The following is a 20,446-nucleotide window of genomic DNA, read 5'->3' on the forward strand; positions in this document are numbered from 1 at the left end:
TTGGTTTGTATGCAGGTTGTAAATATTTGGCTAGCAATGAAAACGAAAAAAACCACCAAAACATACAGTGGCTTTGGCAACTGAAAAGGGATTTGGCGACTGATTAGGAGTAGTCGCCAAAATGGCGACTGAACTTCAGTCGCCAAAGCCCTCATTCAGTCGCCAAATTTGCTCAGTGATATTGGCTACGTCACCCAAATTTGGCGAGTAATACCACATTTAGCGACTGAAATTCAGTCGCCAATTTGGTGACTACCTCAAATCAGTCGCCATTTTGGCGACTACCATTTCAGTCGCTATTTTTGTCATTTGGCGACTGATTTGTCAGTCGCCAAATTTGGCGACCGTCATTAGTCGTCAAAGTTAGAAAAGGCGACTAAACTCAGGTTCATTGGATAAGTGAGTCAAGTCTAGAAATTGCCCACCCCTCAATGGTGATATATCATGGTCTTGGCTCTTCCTTGTTGATATGGACAAAGAGTTGGTCGTCACACATCCAATCAAACACAATTTATAACTTCACAAACAACTCTACAATTAGTAAAGAGGCAAGTAAAGGTCGGATCCCAAGGGACGGGAATTGAGATGAGATTTCTATTGAAACTAGTGGTGTCTTAGGGGTGTCACAATTTGGGTTGATGTAGAAGGTCACTAACTAAATAACAATGAAAGTAAATAAGCAAGATGAAATGAAAGGGTTGTAAACAACTGATAAAAAGCACTAGGGTATCATGGGGTCATAGGGGAATCATGAGAATTGATCATACAAACATGTTCTCAAATTATAAGCAAGCAATTATTGTTGTGATGGATTGAGTTGGGTTATATCTTACAATCCTAGGAAAGTTTGGGTCCCGGAGCCGAATCGATTAAATTGTACAACACCTACAAGTCGACTTAGTCTTTCCTACTCAACAACATGCATGGTCTAATGAGACTCGAGTTGGTTTATGTCTTACAAGTCTCATTGAAAAGATAGGTGATGGGTAAAAAATGCAAGGATTCATAGGCTCACATTTCATCAAACATAACATGTGCGTGAGTTGAGATCAAAACAAGCAAGCAAATAAACCATGAAAGCATATTAATTTAAGTATGAATCATCCCCCAGGTTGGTTTCCCCTAATTACCCATTAACCCTAGCTAGGTCACTACTCACTCATTATCATGTTGATCATGCTAGCAAGGTTGTCAATCATACCAACAAAAGGAAACATGATGAATAAATGAAAGTAATTAACAATAATTAAAAACGGATTAAGAGAATTATACCTACTAATGATTCCAATAATAAAGCAAAGAATAAAAGAAGTACTTGATGCTTGATTGAGAGGTTGTCAATCTCCCAATAATAACCCAAATAATCTTCAATTACCCAAAATAAAGGATGAACAAAAGAGAGATTAAGGAAATAAAACTTGTATTAAAACTTGATTAATTGTTGATTACAATACTAAAGAGGGATTTGATTGATATTAACTACTCTAATAATTGACAAAAAGAACATGCTCTTCTAATTAGACTAATGAGGTATTTAGCAAGCCCGGGCGTCTTTGAAGGAAGACGCACAGATTGTGCTGTGGAGGACGGGCGTCTTCCAGTCAATCCGCACGGGTTGTTGGACAACTTTGTTCCTTCTTCTTTTCTTCCCTTTTCTTCATAAAATCCTTGGGGATTTCCTTGGGGATGCAAGGATCCTTTCTCGTCATTGCCCAACTACTATAATATGTACAAAGGCCTTCTAATCTTGTCTCTCCTTGATGCTTGGTCATTGAATTCAATCAATTTAGTCTCGTTTTGCCATGAAAATGCAAGATTTGCACTCCTTTCCTACCAAGGGATCAAAATCTCAAAGAATATGCAAAACAAAGAACTAAAGACAATAAATGACCCAAATATACACTAAAAAGCATGGGAACAAGGCTAATTTGGGGGCTAAATATGCGTTAATTATGGTCACATCACTTGTTGACCTTCTTGGAGAAATTCTGGAATTTCGACTTGTTATCACAGTTGTAACATCATTTGTTACCTTCCTCCTAACATCTAATTTCCTCCTCCCACAACCATCACTACTTGGCCACACATACTCCCTTGACTTTTCTAGCCATTTGCAACATACTTGAAGGATTTGTACCACAACCAATCCAAATATCAATTTCCTTCTCTCCCTCAAACCTACTAAACATCTCCATCAGACCTTTATCATCCAATAATTCAACAGATTTCATCTTAAAACTATAACTCAGTGTTGGATGCCTAGGCAGAGGAGCCTTAATCTTCTTTGCCTCATCATAATAATCATTGATAACATCAATGAGTAGGGATCTATCAGTATCGTCAATATCCACATACACACAACGACCTCTGAAATTCATTTTCAACTTACATTCTCCATTTTGTAATAAAAGTACAGTAATTCAAATATAATATGCATAAGAAACAGAAAAACTCATTTTATAAACAAAGTTTTGATCTTTTTATGAAACCCTAAACCCTGTAAACACAAAGCTCTCTGAAATTCATTTGTAACTTAATATTCTCCATTTTACAATAATCAAGTACCATAATTCAAATATAATATAGATAAGAAACTAAAATACCATATTTTAAAAACAAATTTTTGTTCTTTTTGAAAACCCCTAAATCCTAATTAAAAAATTAAAACCTTAATCTATATTAAATATTGATTCATGGCCACCAAATACATCAAAATTCAGATGCAAAAACATCAACAAAACAATACACATTATTTGAGATCATCAAATTTAAACTACAAATACATATAACTCGTTGAAGGGAAGATTACATACCTGGTAATGAAGAACAAATAAAGCCCAACCGTGTAGTGGAGGAATATCGAGGTATGAAGAATCGTTAATGAGGGTGAAGTAGAAAGGAATGGTGTTTGAAATTTTGCAGGGTATGAAGAAGATGACGGGGTTTCAAAAGGGTTTGGAATGAAATAGAAAGAAATGACAGTGGGTGAATGTGATGTATATGGTTTCCAATTTGGCAGCCAAGTCACGCCCTGTTGACATCCTAGTCATGTCATGTTGGCAACTTAAAAGGGCCATGTTGGCACATAACGTCAAACATTGACGATTTTGTAATGTTTAGTCACGTTTAGGAATTACTAATTGAACTTAGGGGCACAATTAATATTCTGTGATACGCAATGGTCCAGCTTAAAAAGAAAAGTTAATTGGCACAAGAGAGAATAACCCTTAATGTAATAAGAGACCGTCTCCTAGAAAATCTAGTGACACTCTGACATGGACTCACATAAGAATTTGTGGTGGTCAAAATAGGATCATCGGGTGCGGCGCCACAACGAAGTCAAGTAAAATTAAGACGCATATTGACTTGAGTACTTGAGTAGCCCTCGACGAACACGATTACTAGTATCTTGCTTACTCTTGCTGATATTAATTTCTACGGCGTAATTATTTCATCGCTATTTGAGGATTACAGAGATCAAGTATGGTTTCTATACTCTTCATTACCTTGATCGATTGATTTTATTTTATTTTTTGTTAATTTCTAATGTGGGGATTGTGTCAGATTTTATTGTGACTAGCGTTTCCAATTGAAATTGTAGTATTAGATTTGGGGCTAAATGTTTGTAAGCAGCATTGTGTGTTGGTTCAATTTTGTAGGTGGAATACACAAATACTTACGGGTAAGGCGGTCTTACACGAGTTTATTGTAAAGGGATTCTTTAAATAAATACTTTTACCCATTAATATGGTTATATACTTATATATGGATTCGTATATCTTTGTGTAAAACCACCTTACACAAGCCTAACTAGATGAAATATGAATGCTCGGACACTTTTTTTTGTTCGTTTTAGTATATGACATTAGAGCTCATCGTTAGAAGGCTGGTAATGGTGGAAGTCCTAATCCGAGGGTATTGGTGGTTGAAGTGAGGATGATACCTAGATGATATGGCTACTTATCTCACTTTTCACCCCCAAAAATGATAGGTGGATGAAATTGTTGAAATTAAATTTGTAAATTTTTGAGTATTGGAGCTATGAAAGTGGTATAAGAGCATCTCCAGTGGACAGCTACAACGCATTGTAGTTTGATTTTGCAACTCGGTTTTTTAAGCTATTTTGCTCTTCAACTATATACCGCTCCAATGGTTTGCTACAACATTTTCTAACTTTATGGGTCCCACAATAAAATTTCCACCAATGAAAAAATTTACTTTTTATTTTATTTTTATTTTTTAAAACCAAGCTACATGCTTGGTAGAGCTACAATGCTCATAAGCTACATCAATTATTTCTCACTCCAATGATAAGCTATTTGCTTGCAATTTTATAAATATTGCAAGCAAGTCCCTCAAGAAAACCATTGGAGATGCTCTAAGAATGTCAAAATGTCTTATTTTGGCTTCTAAATTTACGGATTTTAGAATTTGGATTGTTCTTTGACATGCTCATTTATGTATTTATTTAGAGTTTTTTTTGTCAAAAACTACCTAATATTTACCTCATTTTCATAAATACTACCTAAAGTTTTTAATTTTGCAAAAAACTACCTAATATTTTTTTTTACTTTTGTCGAAAACTACCAAATTGAAATTAATGAGCAAATTCGACAATTGTTTTTCCAAATTAACTAAAATTCCGATAAATAAGTCAAAATGTCAATCAAATTAATCATAATTTTGTCCAAATTAGTCACAATCTCGGCCAAACTAGTCAAAATTGTATTAAAAAAAATTGAAATAAATGTGTTAGTAGCTAATCAAAATAGTTGGCGGTGGTTAAGTATAGTAAATAATATATGTTCAATGCCAAAAGTAATGTTTTCGAGTTAGAATTTTGTCTAATTTGATCGGATTTTTCAATTTGGTAGTGTCCGACAAAACTCAAGAAAATTTAGGTAGTTTCTCGCAAAATTAAAAACTTTAGAGGTAGCATTTATGAAAATGAGGTAAATAGTAGGTAGTTTTTGACAAAAAAAAAAACTCATTTATTTATGAGTCTATTTTTCATTTTCATGTAGTATATTATTTACATTTTATAATTTCGATTTTTAACCCTTTCTCTCATAATTCCCAATTTAGTTTCACACCATAGTTCCACATATAAATGATAGAAAAGGGAAAACACACCATTGACAAACCTTTGAATAGAACTAGTTCATAACTTGGGTGAATTGTCCCAACTTGGTTTTGGTCGGAGGAGTCAAAAAGCTTATTTAGATATTTATACAGGTTTTGGAGGAATTAAAACGGAGAAAGCGGAGGGAGGATGGCGGCAATAAAATTGGGTGCTTTGTCCGCATTAATTGGCCGCAGCAGCCGAAACAACTGCGTGCGCGCGTTCTCTACAGTAATGTCACCGCCGTCTAAGGCGGTGGTGTACGACCAGCACGGTGCCCCTGACAAAGTCACTAGGTAAATCAATCAAATCAATTGTTAATTTTCGTAAAATAAATGACTGAGAAGGTGTTGCATTGCAGACTGGTGGAGATAGCGCCTGTCCAAGTGAAAGAGAATGATGTGTGTGTCAAAATGCTGGCTGCTCCAATCAATCCTTCTGATATCAACCGTATCGAAGGGGTTTATCCGGTGAGACCGCAGCCGCCTGCAGTTGGAGGGTATGAAGGGGTTGGCCAAGTTTACGCCGTCGGAAATGCTGTCAACAGTCTTTCCCCTGGGGATTTGGTCATCCCTTTTCCTCCCTCTTTCGGTACGTATACAATTTATTCCAACACTACTAATCTAGCAAGCAAAATGCAAATGTCACCCTTAATTTTGTTTGACTTGAATTGCAGCAGAGGAGTGGTCTGACTTGAATTTACTTTATCCTTCATTTTTATTCTCGCCTTTTCGGATATTTATTTGATGCTGCCTTAGTATGCTTACTACACAGGAACGTGGCAATCCTATATTGTGAAAGATCAGAGTGTTTGGCACAAGATAAACAAAGACACGCCTAAGGAGTATGCTGCCACTGTCACTGTTAATCCGCTCACTGCTTTTGCAATGCTTCAAGACTTTGTCCGCCTGCATCCAGGTATTTCCATTCTTTAACTTGTTTGCAAAGGCAATGTTGGACAACAAACCTCAATAGCCATGTTGTACTGTGTACATCTATTTTTTAGTGATGTTTAACGAGATTCATAAAAGTATTTGCGATTTATTTGCCTTAGATTTCTCACGTATGAGTTAAGTCACGTTTCTTGATGCGATGGGTCTGGATACTAATAGGTGATGCCATTGTGCAAAATGGGGCAACGAGTATCGTGGGGCAGTGCATCATTCAGCTTGCATTAATTCAAGGTGTCCATAGCATCAATATAATTAGAGACAGGTACTAATTTAATTTGTCAAAATCAAGCTATTTGGTTTGAAGCATGAACGACATACAAATTTTTAAATTAAGCATACTTTTAGTGGTTTGAAATGTTTAGTGCATAAGTGCATAACATTTTCCCTCTGATTCAGACCTGGAGCAGATGAAGCAAAAGAAAATCTTAAGAAGCTTGGAGCTGATCAAGTTTTTACTGAAAGTCAACTAAATTTGAAGAACGTGAAAGATATGCTGGTATTATAGCCCATGTCATTTTAGTCATTAAGGCCTCTACAGCGTTCCATTAGAAGTTCTACTTCTATCCCCTTTTGATTGCGAGATCATCATTTTTTGGGTGCATTGGCTTGATAGGGGGGCTTGCCAGAACCAGCATTGGGATTCAACTGTGTCGGTGGCAATGCTGCTTCTCTGGTTCTTAAATTTTTAAGGTAGATAAACATAGCTTCTTGGATAGTTGGATGTATCATTCCTTCATATTACGCATATCCTTAAAATCATTTGATTTGTATACTTTTGGCAGAAACGGAGGGACTATGGTCACATATGGTGGAATGGCTAAGAAGCCTGTTACCGTGTCTACTTCGTCGTTTATCTTCAAGGTAGTTTATTATACTTCTCAGTTTTCCTGTCTGTGGATGGGTATCCCATCAAGTACGTATTATTAAGTTTCAGTAGAGCATCATGACATTAACCTTTGAAATACTTGTTTGGTAAGAGGTAGTAAATCAGCGCACATCAACGGACTTATATTTTATTTTGGTGGTCCTTGCCTCGATGTAAATGGATCTATATGACTGCCATTGCCGCTCTTTTATTTATCTTCACATTTACACTACTACTTACTATTGGGGTTTCAGGAGGACAAATTCTTTTTACCACTTTCCTCCCTTGTTGATTTAATTCATTGTTGTTCCCTTATCTGGTTGGTTCTATGAATGTTACTTTAGGGCCGGTTATTGTATTGTTAGTCTTAGGCGAGTATTTTCATTCAATGGATACAAGACCTCGCTATTCTTCGACTTTGGGATATGATCGATTAAAGTAATTGCTTTACATAACTCTCAAGTGTCTGAACTTCATATTAGCAACAAATAATGCCTCAGTAGAGGCATTGCCTTAATCACTTATGGTATGCAAGCGCATTGGTATGTGTCATTTGACAATGAAATCCATTTGTTTCATGCATTGTAGGACCTCTCGTTGAAGGGTTTCTGGCTTCAGAAATTGATGAGTACAGATAAAGCAAGTGAATGCAAAAATATGATTGATGAGCTTCTAAATCTAATGCGTGATGGGAAGATAAAATATGAGTAAGTTCTCTTTAAGAAAACAAAATGCTTCTGTGTTATGTGAACCTATAGCTGCATTGCTGGTGTGAATCATGTTAAAATGCTGCTAATATATTCATCTGAAACAGTACTTCTTCTTATTCACTATACTGTTCCTCTATAGCAGTATAAATGCTGAAAATTTTGATTTCTTTTGATTTACTACAAAAATATTTGCATTTGTTATAAAGTTGGGTCAGAGTGTCGTCTTGGAGACTGCGGAAAGTCAAAGGAAACATTATAGTGAAGAGGAGGGAACATATGATATGATACTGGAGCAAAAACGAAAAGTGCAAATTAACTCGCAATTAGGAAATTCGACAAAAATGAGTGTAAATTTGTCAATCAAGAAACCCTTGCATACTTTCCACGACATCCGGGCACAGAAGTGTAGCACGACGATTGAAGGGGATATCCAACGTTTCACTCTCCCTTTTGTCTTTCATTTTACCCTTTTCTATTTTTTTTCCGCATTTGGAGGTGTGCGTTCACCCATAGATGGTTCTAAAGGATGATTCATGTCAGCCGACCCCAAATCATTTTGGGATTAAGGCTCTGATGTTGTTGTTTATAGAATGTGATTTATTTTTATGTTGGCTGTCACAATGGTACAGTAACTCTCCGTTACAGGAGCTTGAGACCTGCATGAATGTCATAAAGACACCCACAAAGTCACTGGCAGAGTTATCCAGTTTTTTCTGCCGTCAATCATATTTTCATTTTCCTAAAATTTCATCTTGAAGAAAAAGAAAAAAACATGTCCAGATCTCTAAATATGGCATTTCAGCAAGTTAGTGGATTTTCCAACTTAAATAGTTGGGTGCTTGATATCGGTAAAGTTGCATCTTATTGGCTTGGCTTACTTAATGCAGGATGGAACTTGTTCCTTTCAATGACTTTCATTCTGCTTTGGATAAGGCTCTTGGAAAACAAGGAAGCCGACCGAAACAAGTCCTCACTTTCTGATAAGGTGAAGGTGTTTTTGAAGTTATTCGCTTGCAAGTGTGTCCCTTTGGCGGTTGGGCGTTTACACCAAGAGTTAACTAAACTTGACGCATAGTTGCGCAAATACTGAGTATCATGTTGTCTCTTCTTGATATGTATTCTCTTTGGGTGCCTAGGTGGTGTATGACATTCGTAATTAGGCATTAGGCATATTATAGTTTCCATGAGCTGCTTGGCTTTGCCTCGTGTTATATCCCTTTGAATTCGATATTACTAGAGTACTCCGTATTACAAAGCTCAATGGTGTTCGAATCAAATAAGGTCGCCTTAAAATTTGGAAGGATCTATTTCAATGTAGTAGACAGTTCTAATTTTATGAAAACATCTCTGTATAGTTATTTGCTAACTACTCCGTAGACACTTAAGGTTGTTTACTTTCGATCCAGTAAACTAACCACTGGGTAGTGTTTGTATTGTGGGATGTTGCATAGAGATTCAAACCCTGCACCTTAGAAACTGATACTTAAGCATTGTTTTTTTGAAAGATTTTAGGTGTGTTTTTTTTTTTAAGATTTAGAAAGGCCATGATTTTAAACAAAATTTGGGACAAGTATCCGAGGTTTTGGAGTTGACTACTAAGCTTCTTATGTGCAAGACGAGATGAGTAGGTTTATCATAGGGATCCCTTGATTTAAAGAGTAGTCGGATCATCACAAGGTCTCCTAGGCGATACTGAACCTTATACTTGTGCTAGAAATACAGTTACACAGTTTTTTTTATGAGTGACCGTAACAGAAATTGTGTTGAGAATAAGGAACAAACAATTTTAAAGTAATGGTATATCCGTATACAACTATATATATCAAGTTCAATGCGAGGGAAGAAACAACTTGACTAATGCAACTAAATGTTTGCCTCTCCATTGGCATGGAGATCATCTTCTCCAAGTTCATCGCCTTCCTCCCATAATTTGCTCTTTCACTAAGGTTAGTAGTTGAACAAAGTTTTCTTCTTGTGCTACCTGAATGATAGATCTGTTTAAACACGGTAACAATCAGATTAAAAACTCAGAAGCTGAATAACTGGGTTCTACTTCCGAAAACAGTAAAACCAGTATCATATGAGTGGTAATAACCAACAACTGCGAAGAGAAAACAACTCCTAAGCTATCAACTTATACAAACGTGGGAATCCATCTCGAAGAGTAAAGATACTCCAACAAAACCCATGGTAATCATGGTAAATACAGTCTAAATTGGATTTGAACCAAACATCTTTGATACAATCTCTCGGAATTTTGTTGTTATAATTCCATGATGACTGTGGTGTTGTAAATTTGTTGGTGGTAAACCTAACTTCTCCAAGTATCTAGAACAATTATAATTTTTATACAAAATCCTAGCATGTCAAGGCGGAATGTCTCTGGTCCTATCTATCATTGGTGTGAAAGGGAGGTGTTAAGCAAATATCTGAAATCCAGTGAACCGATTACTGAGATGAAAGCTACGAGGTATTCACATCTTTTTGAGGGCCAAGCAGCCATGATAGAATACGTTGAATCTGGTAAAGTAAAGGTAGCAGCTAAGATTTGTACAGGTTTTCCAGCCTTTGAATTCCACTTTGGATCTCCCGCACATGAGGCTTTCCCAAAAGATCTAGTGATTGCTGCAGCACCCTCTAGTAAGAAAGAGGCTAACTCGATAGCTCAACACCTTTCATTCTTGGTACGGGCATAAAAATACAAGATTAACAGCCTAACCTAATATGTGTATTAGTATACTTAAAACTGTACAATGATTTCATCGTCAAAGCTCCTTGGCTCTATTCTTACCAATCAGTGTCCTTATCTCTTAACACTATCATCATCGACGACAAAGTATTTGTCCCTTGCTGATTTAGATTTTCAGTTCACCTAACACTCTAAGGGTGTGTTTGGATTGAGGGATTTGGAGGGAAAAGAAAGGGAGGGAGGGTAGGGGATATAAAATCCCTTGTTTGGATAGCAAATGAGGGTGGAGGGAAATGGAGGGATCCAATTTCCCTCCTCCAAGCCTAATCAAAATCTCTCCACAATAGGCAAGATTTGGAGGGAAATTATAACCACAGTAAACCTATCTGGTCACTAAACTTGCAAGAAACTAGTGAATCTAGTTACGAAACCTGCTGGACACTCGGATATGGACACTGGCATATGACACTTAACACTTCAAATTAAGCCAAAACCTCAAAGAGTTCTCGTAATACAGCCAAGTCCGGTATGTGAACACACACACGCGCATATTAGAGAAGTCTAATCTTTAGTACCCTAGTTTGTAGATCAATGGTGTAAAACATTACTGCTCTAAGCACTCAAGAAGACATTCAACCGAAAAAAGCAAGGCACAAACCCAAAAAAAGAACATGAAATCAAGCCAAGAAACAAGAGTACCTTCAAGGAATTATCCCATGATATCAAACTACTAACTCTCATTACCCTTAGAGCTCCTAAACTCCTTCTTAAGCTCAGTAACCCTCTTCATACAAGCGGCCTTCGATTTCCCGGGTATAGCGGCCGCAATCTTCTCCCACCGCATTGCCACCTCCTTAGGAAATGTCTTCAGTGCATTAAGCAAAGCAATATCCTCACCAGAACTCCAAACAACCACCTCTTCATTCCCTTCCTCCAACCTCTTATCCACCGGCTTTCGATCCTTCAAGAACTTGGAATACGAGTCGGAATCATCGGGTTTTTCCTTCCCTAATGACTTAGCCTTGTTAATCACACTCTCCACACTATGCCTACCCTTAAAAACCTCACTAATTACCTCCCATCTCCTACTTTTTCCAATTGGGTTTTTCACTAATTGCTTTCTCAATAACCCTAAATCCTCTTCACTCCATTCTTTCTCCTCCATTACAACACCACCATTTCTCTTATTTTCAACAATTAAACCTGAATTCTCACTGTTCTTGACAAAATCAAACGACCCATTTGAATTAACTTCAGAAAGATCAGATCGTTTACCTCTATTTCTCTTATTAATCGGCTTTTTCTTGGATTCATCTTCATCAATTGATTCAATTTGAGTGGGGAACTCCATTGTTGTACCTTGCCCAACTCTTATATCTCCAGCAGTGAGAGAAAGAGGAGCAAAGGGGCCAATAAGGAAGGAGAGAAACAGCCATAGGAAGAGAGGATTGAGGATCTGAGAATGGAGGAAGATGAAGGAACAACCCAAAAAAAGGAGAGATATTGTGAGGGAGATTATGAGTAATGGCTTGTTGTTTAGATAGGGTTTTGAAGCTGAATCAATGGAGGTTGATGAAGGTTTTGAGCGTGATTGGAACACGATTCTTGGTCTCGATTCATCGTACTCGTCTAAGAACTCCATTTTCGAAGATCACTCAGATTTCTGTGTTGATTTGTTGTTGCAAAACTTATAGGTTACGAGTTCTGGCAAAACGGGTTAATGGATTGGGTTGGGTTCGGGTCGGGCCAATTTGGGTCGGGTCAATTCGGGTCTCTCGTTGAATTCGGGTTAATTCGGGTTAGGATAGGTCTTTTCACGTTTCAGTTCTGTTTCGGGTTTGTTGTCGGGCCGTTTCGGGTCAAGCGGGCCGGGTTGTTTCGGGTCGGGTCATTTTCGGGTCAATGAATAATAGAGAAATAGTCATTTCAAGTATTTTCGGTTCAATTAGAGTTATATTTTGTTGGGTCATTTTCGGGTTTGGTGGTTCGGATCGCCAATACGTGTCAAGACACCTCAGGTCATGTTCGGGTTGGGTCGGGTCGGGTCAATTCGGGTTTTCGGGTCACATTCGGGTGATGTAGTTCGGGTTATTTCGGGTCTCGTGTTAGCTTTTTCAGGTCGGGTCAATCGGGTCGGGTTGCTTTTGCCAGGTCTAAGTGATGCATAATATGGGTTACGTTTGGTAAACCCAGGTGCATAGTTTTTCGTCAGTTCCACCTAGACCTGGCAACAGTAACCCGATCCGATTGACCAGACCTGAAAAGACTGACCCGAAACCTGAAGTGACTCGAACTACATCACCTAAATATGATATGACCCAAAAACCTGAATAGACCCGAACTGACCCGAGTTTTCTTGACCCGTAACTGACGCGACCCGAAAATGACCCAATCCGAAACCACCAAACCCGAAAATGACACGACAAAATATAACTCTAATTGAACCGAAAAGACTTAAAATGGCTATTTCTCTATTATTCATTGACCCGAAAATGACCCGACCCGAAACAAAATGATCCGCTTGACCCAAAATAGACCCGACCAACAAACCCGAAACCTGAAATGACCCGTCCCGACCCGAATTAACCCGAAATCAATGAGAGATCCTGTAGATACCCAGTATCTGTTGAATCCCCAACAAACACCCGATGATTATCAAACTACAACATGCTTAGGAATCGCTACATTTGATCGACAATTTCGTATAACTGCGTCGGAAAAATCAAAACGATTTCGAAAACAAAACATTTTCAAAACATTTCAAAAGTACCTAAAGTGTTTTATGCATGATGACGAGGTCGCAATGACACTAACTAGAGTCAAAACCGACTCCAAAATTCAAATCCCGACTCCAACAACGAGTTAAACAGAGTCAAACATAAAATAACAAACATCACAAGCCTTCCATGCTAAGTATACACGATATATTTGATGGTCAAGTATAACAATCATGACATACAAAACCTAGGATAAAACAAACTACAAATCCAAATGCGTGATAGTGACAAGACAACTTGAAGACTCGCGGACATGCTTGCACGGTTGCGCGTCTTCAAGCAGTCCATGTGGCCACATCGCGCAAAACGCACACAACCATACAATCCTCTATATATACCCCTCAAATCCCACCATTTGAAGGCATGCGAGCAACCACCTCCTCTTTTCTCCCTTAAAATTCTAGACCTCGACTTCCCGAGTCAACAAACGACACGTATTTTCGACCTACCGATTGAAAATACGAGCCATACACATTGTTTGGTACTGTCATCGTGCATTAAATCACTTGATTTACCACTTCAACCAACTTCAACATCACTAAACAAATCAACATTCATTACTTTACAAAAACGGTTTTAAATCGAATTTTCCGACTAAACAAGTTTTTACACTGTCAATTTCTCGTCAAGCAACCTAGCATGTAAGTATGAGGGTGCAATTAATCCTCTTCTTTCATGTTCTTTTATCTGTTTTTACTAATTTAATATGCTAAAACATGCATAACATGATCCAAAATACGGATTGTTTGAGCGAAAACTGAGTTTGGACCTGAAGCAGAAGCCCATAGTCACAACTAGGTGGCTCGCGCCTCTTCTGGCTCCCCAGGTCAGAGCTCAAATGTGTTTGAGTTCATATTTCCCTACCACTTGACCCTTAATGGCTACTTCGTCCCCCAGGGAGAGACTGCCTTTACAATGGCTTCCCCGAGCCAATATACGACCCCATAGCAAAGGTCAAGCATCCGGGCGTTGAAGTCTTTCAAGACTGCTATTTCATCCCCAATAACACCAATGCTCCACCCCTTGCCTAAACGGGCAAGCTGTGAGCCTCCTTTTCGGAGAAGACAACATCAAGCACCTCAACTACGAGGACATCATAAACATTTCTCTCAAAGACAACCTGTTCGACCCCACTGCCTTAATCTCTGATGCAAACCGAGAAAAAGCTATCCAAGGCTGAAGGAAGACTGTCAAGTGGACCGACCGTCAAGGCCGCATTCTCAATATCACAACTGGAGAAGACCCCATGTTCAAGGAGGGAAGCAAAGACGAGTCTGAGTCTGTCTTAGGTCTTAATGCTCCTGATGCCCCGGAAAGTCGCTCCTACTCCCGCAGAAGGTAGTAACCTGGAACTTGTTCCAGGGGCCACCTCCTCTACTGCGTCGCCTCTGACTGTCCATGGGATGTCTGTCCTATCCGAGCTTTTCACTCAGGTCGACTTAATGAATGTTAAGTTTGCTTACGACTCGTCTCAATTTAACTGCAATGCAATTCTGAACGAATATGAGGAATTTGACTTGAGTGACTACCCACCTCACCTAGCCAAAGAACTCGACAAATGTGAACATAGAACAACCATCATTGAGGAGACCGAACCCATCAACGTAGGGACCGACAATACACCTAAAGAGCTTAGGATAGGGACCACCCTTGATCCCTCGGAAAGACAACAATTAATCGACCTTTTTCTCGAATACAAGGACGTGTTCGTATGGTCCTACAAAGACATGCCTGGAATCAACAGAGAGATTGCAGAGTACAGGATACCCATTAAGCCCGAAGCTAAACTCATGAAACAAAAGTTGCGCCGCATGCGCCCTGAAAATCAAGGAAGAGGTAGACAAACAATTCAAAGCCGGATTCATCAAAGTTTCCGAATATTCTGATTAGGTGGCTAACATAGTCCCCGTGCCCAAGAAAGCCGGGAAAATTCGGGTTTGCGTCGACTTCAAAGACCTAAACAAAGAAAGACCAAAAGGCGACTTCCCTCTGCCACATGTTGACATCTCGGTAGACAACACCGCCGAGCATGCCCTATTATCATTCATGGACGGGTATGCTGGATACAACCAAATCAAAATGGCCGATGAAGACATGCACAAAACTACATTCACTACACAATGGGGTACATATTGCTACACTGTCATGCCCTTCGGCCTAATCAACGCTGGAGCAACCTATCAAAGAACCGCCACCACTCTCCTACACGGCATGATGCATAAGGAAGTGGAGGTATACATCATGATCGTCAAATCAAAAGAGCGAAATGGCCACATCAGCGCCCTTCGAAAATTTTCGTTCGCCTTCGGAAATACAACATGAGACTAAATCTTCAGAAGTGTGCATTCGGGGTCATCTCTGGAAAACTCTTGGGACACGTCGTCAGCAAAAGGGGGATCAAAATCGATCCCACCAAAATCAAGGCACTCTAACAAATGTCTCGGCCTAAGAACGAGAAGGAGATTTGGGGATTTCTCGGTCAAGTCCAATACATCATCCGCTTCATATCAAAACTCAATATGATCTGTGAACCTATATTCAAGAAGCTCTGCGCCACCGATCACACCCATTGGGACGATGATTGTCAAAAAGCTTTCGACAGGATAAAGGAAATTCATCCAAACCTCTTGTCTTTATGCCACCCCAGCAAGAAATTCCGTTATCCCTATACCTGACTGTCACCGACACAGCCATGGGAGCAATGCTGGCACAAACAATCGCCGGCGAAGAACGAGACATCTACTACATCATCAAAAAGTTCATCGAATACGAATTAAGATACACCCAACTGGAAAAAAACATGCCTTGCCCTGGTTTGGTCAACAAAGAAGCCACAACATTATATGCTTAGCTACACGGTTCACATCTACTCCAAGATGGACCCCATCAAATACATCTTCGAAAAGCCCGTGTTAAACAGAAGGCTGTCCAGGTGGACACTCATGCTATCCGAATTTGATCTCAAATTCGTACCTCTCAAGGTTATCAAGAGAAGGGCAGTCACTGATTTCCTATCAGAAAATCCCGTCAATGACGATCCAACGACCGACACACAGTCACTCCCTGACGAGGACATCCTTTGTGTTGACACTGAAGCATGGGACCTATACTTCGACCCTGCATCAAACCTGAGAGGTTTCGGGGTAGGAATCCTTCTGATATCGCCAGAAGGGGGACACGTTCCGATCTCAGTCAAACTAGATTTCGTCGTCACTAACAATGGCGCCGAATACGAAGCATGCCTCATCGGCTTATAAGCTGCATTAACACTTGGCATTAAAAGGTTGGGAGTCCATGACGATTCCTCACTCATCATCAATCAAGTGTCCGGATCCTGGAAAATCCGAAGCGACAACATAGCACCATACCAAGAAAAAATTAACCATGAGGCCGAATTCTTCGACCAAATCTACTATTTCCACTTGCCACGGGAAGAAAACTAATTTGCCGATGCCCTGGCAAAACTTGCTGCGCTCGTCAACATACCTGACGACATGACATCCATGCCCTTGTGTGTCGAGAGAAGGAGTGAGCCAACCCACATCTGCGCTATCAACAACGATGAGGAAAATCATGTCGAACCTTGGTACCAAGCTATCCTTAACTACAAAACAAAAAACGAATTCCCTCCCAACTCTGAGATAAGAGGACAAAGAGCCATCCGTTTACTTGCATCACAATTCGTGATAAATCAAGAGGCAACTATACAAAAGAACACCCAAAGGGATCCATCTCCTTTGCATGGAATAGGTCCACGACGGAGAATGTGGCTCTCATATGAACGCAATAATACTAGCCCGAAAAATCATGCGTCTAGGCTACTACTGGACCACCATGGAAGCCGATTGCAGAAACTACCTCAAACATTGCCACAATTGTTAAATCTTCGCCAACATACAACACATACCACCATCCCTTTTATACACCCTGGCCTTTCTCGACATGGGGCATCGACATCATCGGCAAAGTCAACATGATAGGCACCAAAGGACATTGCTTTGTCCTCGTCGCAATTGACTACTTCACCAAATGGGTAGAAGCATAATCCTATGCAGTCTTGACCGCCAAACAAGTGGCCAAGTCCATCCAACACAACATCATCTGCAGATATGGGGTACCCCATGCAAGAAATCATCAACGACCAAGGCTCTCACTTCCGAGCGGAAGTGCGAGCATTGTTGGAAAAATACAAAATCAAACGACACCGATCATCCCCAAACCAAGGAGCGGCAGAGGCAGCAAACAAAACACTCGACACCATCATTAAAATGATGTAGGACAATTACCGCGATTGGGTGAGCAAACTCCCATTCGCACTCTGGGGATACCGAACCTCCATTCGAACACCAACAAGAGCAACACCCTTCTACGTAGCATACGTTATGGAAGCAGTACAACCAGTGGAGTTGGAAGTCCTATCTCTATGCATCCTACTAGAAAGTCAAGTCCCTGAGGCAGAATGAACCCACCGAAGGTTCGAGCAACTCACACTCCTAGACGAACGGCGACCCAATGCCTTGCACAACGTCCAGCTATACCAATGACGTATACAACGAGCATTCAACAAAAAAGTCAAACCCTAGAAACATCAAAGAAGGCGACTTGGTCCTCAAGTCGGTTCAAGCACCGTTACCCGTCGATCCGAGAGGAAAATTCAAACCCAATTGGGTCGGGCCATACCTGGTATAGAAAATTCTTTCCGGGGGAGGAGGGGGGGGGGGGGGTGGGGTGGGGGGGAGGGCGTAGTGAGATTGAGTGACCTACACGGGGAGGACTTCACAAACCCCACCAAGCTAGACCAGCTCAAGAAATAGTACCCTTGAACCTTAGCACCAGCAACCAACGACCGTTCCCCAGTTTCACAACTGGTGAATGTTCTGATTTGAAATTGCATGTTTAATCGTGTCTAAGTTACGACACCTTACCATGTTTCCAGCAGCCTTTGATCTGTCAAAGGCACCATCCATTTGCACAACCAAACAAAACATCTGAACTACGAGAATGGTTTGATTTCACCTCTTCAGGTGAATATGTAGGCAGTTCTTTCTTACGCAAGAAGGATACAACCACAACACCCAAACAAAAATTCACACCCCACCAAACGAAACACCTGAACTACGAGCATGGTTTGATTTCACCTCTTCAAGTGAATATGTAGGCAATCTTTTCTTACACAAGACGGATACAACCACAACCCCAAACAAAAATTCACACCCAACCAAACAAAACACCTGAACTACAAACATGGTTTGATTTCACCTCTTTAGGTGAATACGTAGGCAGTTCTTTCTTACACAAGAAGGATATAACCACAACACCCAAACAAAAATTCACATCCCACCAAACAAAATATCTTAACTACGAGCGTGGTTTGATTTCACCTCTTCAAGTGGATACGTAGGTAATCCTTTCTTACACAAGAAGGATACAACCATCCCCATCCCAACACACGCAAAAAAACAATAACCCGTATCAACTTAAAACAAACCTCTCCTTTTAACAAAAAACGAAAAAAAAACGAAATAGGCCTTTTTCCCTTCCTACAAAAATCCCCTTTACATGTGTAATGTTTAGGATAATTCAAACCGAATTACCTCTACATGATGGATGGAGAAACAACGAGTGTTCGCAACTTTTCTTTAGCACAAACAATCCTCTTATTTAATTAATAATGGGAATGATTACAAACTTGACAACAAATAAAGCTAGGCGAGTCCACAAATTGCCGAGCAAGAGTGTCGATCAAGACATCACACAAAGTAATACTAACACATAAAAACACACAAAACATAGCTAATACAACATAATAAAACACACACAAACGCTAATAAAACATAATAACAAACGGGTAATGGAGGTCTTCACTCTTCCATTCTACCCTTGCCATTTCCCTCGGGGTACATCTTCCCTTGTTCTTCTTGATAGCCAGCCTAGCATGGCCTTCCTCTTCAGAACGGATCCTCAATGGATCCGCAACGACAACGACACTCGGGTTCTTACACGACTCAATAATTGGCCCAAGCCGAGCCCACACGCGACTCACCATCTCTTTGCGACCCAAGCTCCTCTTCTTCGGTGGCCTCACCAACTCCGGGTTTGTATCATCACCAAAGTCATCAAAGTAGGCGCGATTTTCCTGCTCTCCTCCCTATACTTGAGGTCGACGACTTCACTTTGCGACACTTCGACCTTTCCTCCAAGGTTCAGGCTCTTGACCATTTGACATAAGCGGGAGTCACCCATGTCGTTGAAGCAGGGTTTGGTACCTCCCAAGTCGGCCGAGTGGCACACCACCTCTCGAAAGCCTCCACAAGCTCAGAGTTTCGAAAAATACTCTCTTGGAGGAGTCTCTTGAGCGGGCACCTTTTGTTGATGGCCCATTTGCCTCATAACCCTTTCCGGATAAATGAAGGAAGTAACCTTCAAGCCCACAACCATCAAAGAACAAGGAGAAAAGGCCGGAGTGGGGAACCCCGTAAAGAAACTTAAGTGCCACCACGGCATCACCCAACGGATATGAGGACCGCCCTTCTCCACCATTGTTGAGTTCTAATAAGCCTCGGTGGACGCAAAGCTATCCGCATACAACTTCTTCCTCACAGTAAGATGGCAGACGGTGTAAGAAGAAGCATCAACCGGAGGCTCAACATACCTTAGCCTCTCCATGAGCCATACTTGGAAGATCCTTGGAGATCTAAATGAAGGAGCTTCTCCACAAGAACTAACCACGATGGATCCCACCCGTGCTCCATTTTCTCAACAACATGCACAAGGGTCATGCTACCATACCATCTTGGCCCCTCCTTCATCAAATAATCAACAAGGAGGTAAGCATGCACTAGGCAAAAGGCAAGATCCCTCCTCCTAGCCACCTCCGAGATATTGACATCCAAGCGGTTTGAGAAGATGTTGATAAGAGCCAACATATCCACACCATGGGGAGCTAGGACGAAGTTCAATTGGCTCGTCGACAAGCCCAACAGAGAATGAAACTTCTGCTTATAACACAACCGAGTTGGAGGAAGCATCAGAGCACAACTCGGCCACCCTTCTATAGCACCCATTTCTTCGAAGAGGGCAAATTTCACCTTTCGGGAAAACGAAAATTAAACATGATGTTTCGAATCCCAAAAACGAGAGCATGCTTCAAGGAACGAGGATTGCACCTTAACTTGACGGAGCACCAACAATTGACCAACTCCCATTGCAATGAGTTGATACTTCCCGGGAGGCGATAAATCCCGACACCAATGTCGTAACCTATTTTCGAAAGTATCCATGAATTATTTTGTGGAAGAAGAAGAGAAGGTTTTCGTAGAGATGTTTTTCG

At 40.3% G+C, this 20,446-nt stretch overlaps 2 protein-coding genes across 3 annotated transcripts; one reads left to right on the forward strand and one right to left on the reverse strand.

The window, feature by feature from the left end:
* The first annotated feature begins 3,263 nt into the window (after positions 1–3,263).
* On the forward strand, positions 3,264–9,049 carry LOC141587170 (enoyl-[acyl-carrier-protein] reductase, mitochondrial-like). Of its 2 annotated transcripts, XM_074408611.1 has the most exons (10): positions 3,264–3,481; positions 5,236–5,418; positions 5,484–5,713; positions 5,897–6,040; positions 6,235–6,337; positions 6,472–6,571; positions 6,689–6,765; positions 6,858–6,936; positions 7,529–7,647; positions 8,538–9,049. In XM_074408611.1, the coding sequence occupies exons 2-10, from the start codon at positions 5,273–5,275 to the stop codon at positions 8,629–8,631; spliced, it is 1,092 nt and encodes a 363-aa protein (XP_074264712.1). In that variant the 5' UTR covers positions 3,264–3,481; positions 5,236–5,272; the 3' UTR covers positions 8,632–9,049. The 2 variants fall into 2 exon arrangements, with proteins under 2 accessions (XP_074264712.1, XP_074264711.1); XM_074408610.1 differs by lacking the exon at positions 3,264–3,481 and having other exon boundaries at positions 5,141–5,418.
* A 331-nt stretch (positions 9,050–9,380) lies between these two features.
* Positions 9,381–12,013, reverse strand: LOC141587171 (transcription factor MAMYB-like). Its single transcript, XM_074408612.1, has 2 exons — positions 11,039–12,013; positions 9,381–9,644 (listed from the first exon to the last, which is right to left on the reverse strand). Exon 1 carries the CDS (start codon positions 11,979–11,981, stop codon positions 11,070–11,072), a length of 912 nt encoding a protein of 303 aa, XP_074264713.1. The 5' UTR covers positions 11,982–12,013; the 3' UTR covers positions 9,381–9,644; positions 11,039–11,069.
* Between the last annotated feature and the right edge of the window lie 8,433 nt (positions 12,014–20,446).

The sequence above is a fragment of the Silene latifolia genome, chromosome 6 (genome assembly GCF_048544455.1).
Source record: "Silene latifolia isolate original U9 population chromosome 6, ASM4854445v1, whole genome shotgun sequence".
Classification (NCBI taxonomy): Eukaryota; Viridiplantae; Streptophyta; class Magnoliopsida; order Caryophyllales; family Caryophyllaceae; genus Silene; species Silene latifolia.

Bases quoted from the DNA above. Each gene is read 5' to 3' on its own strand.
- LOC141587170 (XM_074408611.1), top strand. From the start codon at position 5,273: ATGGCGGCAATAAAATTGGGTGCTTTGTCCGCATTAATTGGCCGCAGC. The intron at 6,041-6,234 runs GTATTTCCATTC...GGATACTAATAG, and splicing joins CTTTGTCCGCCTGCATCCAG to GTGATGCCATTGTGCAAAAT. The intron at 6,937-7,528 runs GTAGTTTATTAT...CATGCATTGTAG, and splicing joins CTTCGTCGTTTATCTTCAAG to GACCTCTCGTTGAAGGGTTT.
- LOC141587171 (XM_074408612.1), bottom strand. From the start codon at position 11,981: ATGGAGTTCTTAGACGAGTACGATGAATCGAGACCAAGAATCGTGTTC.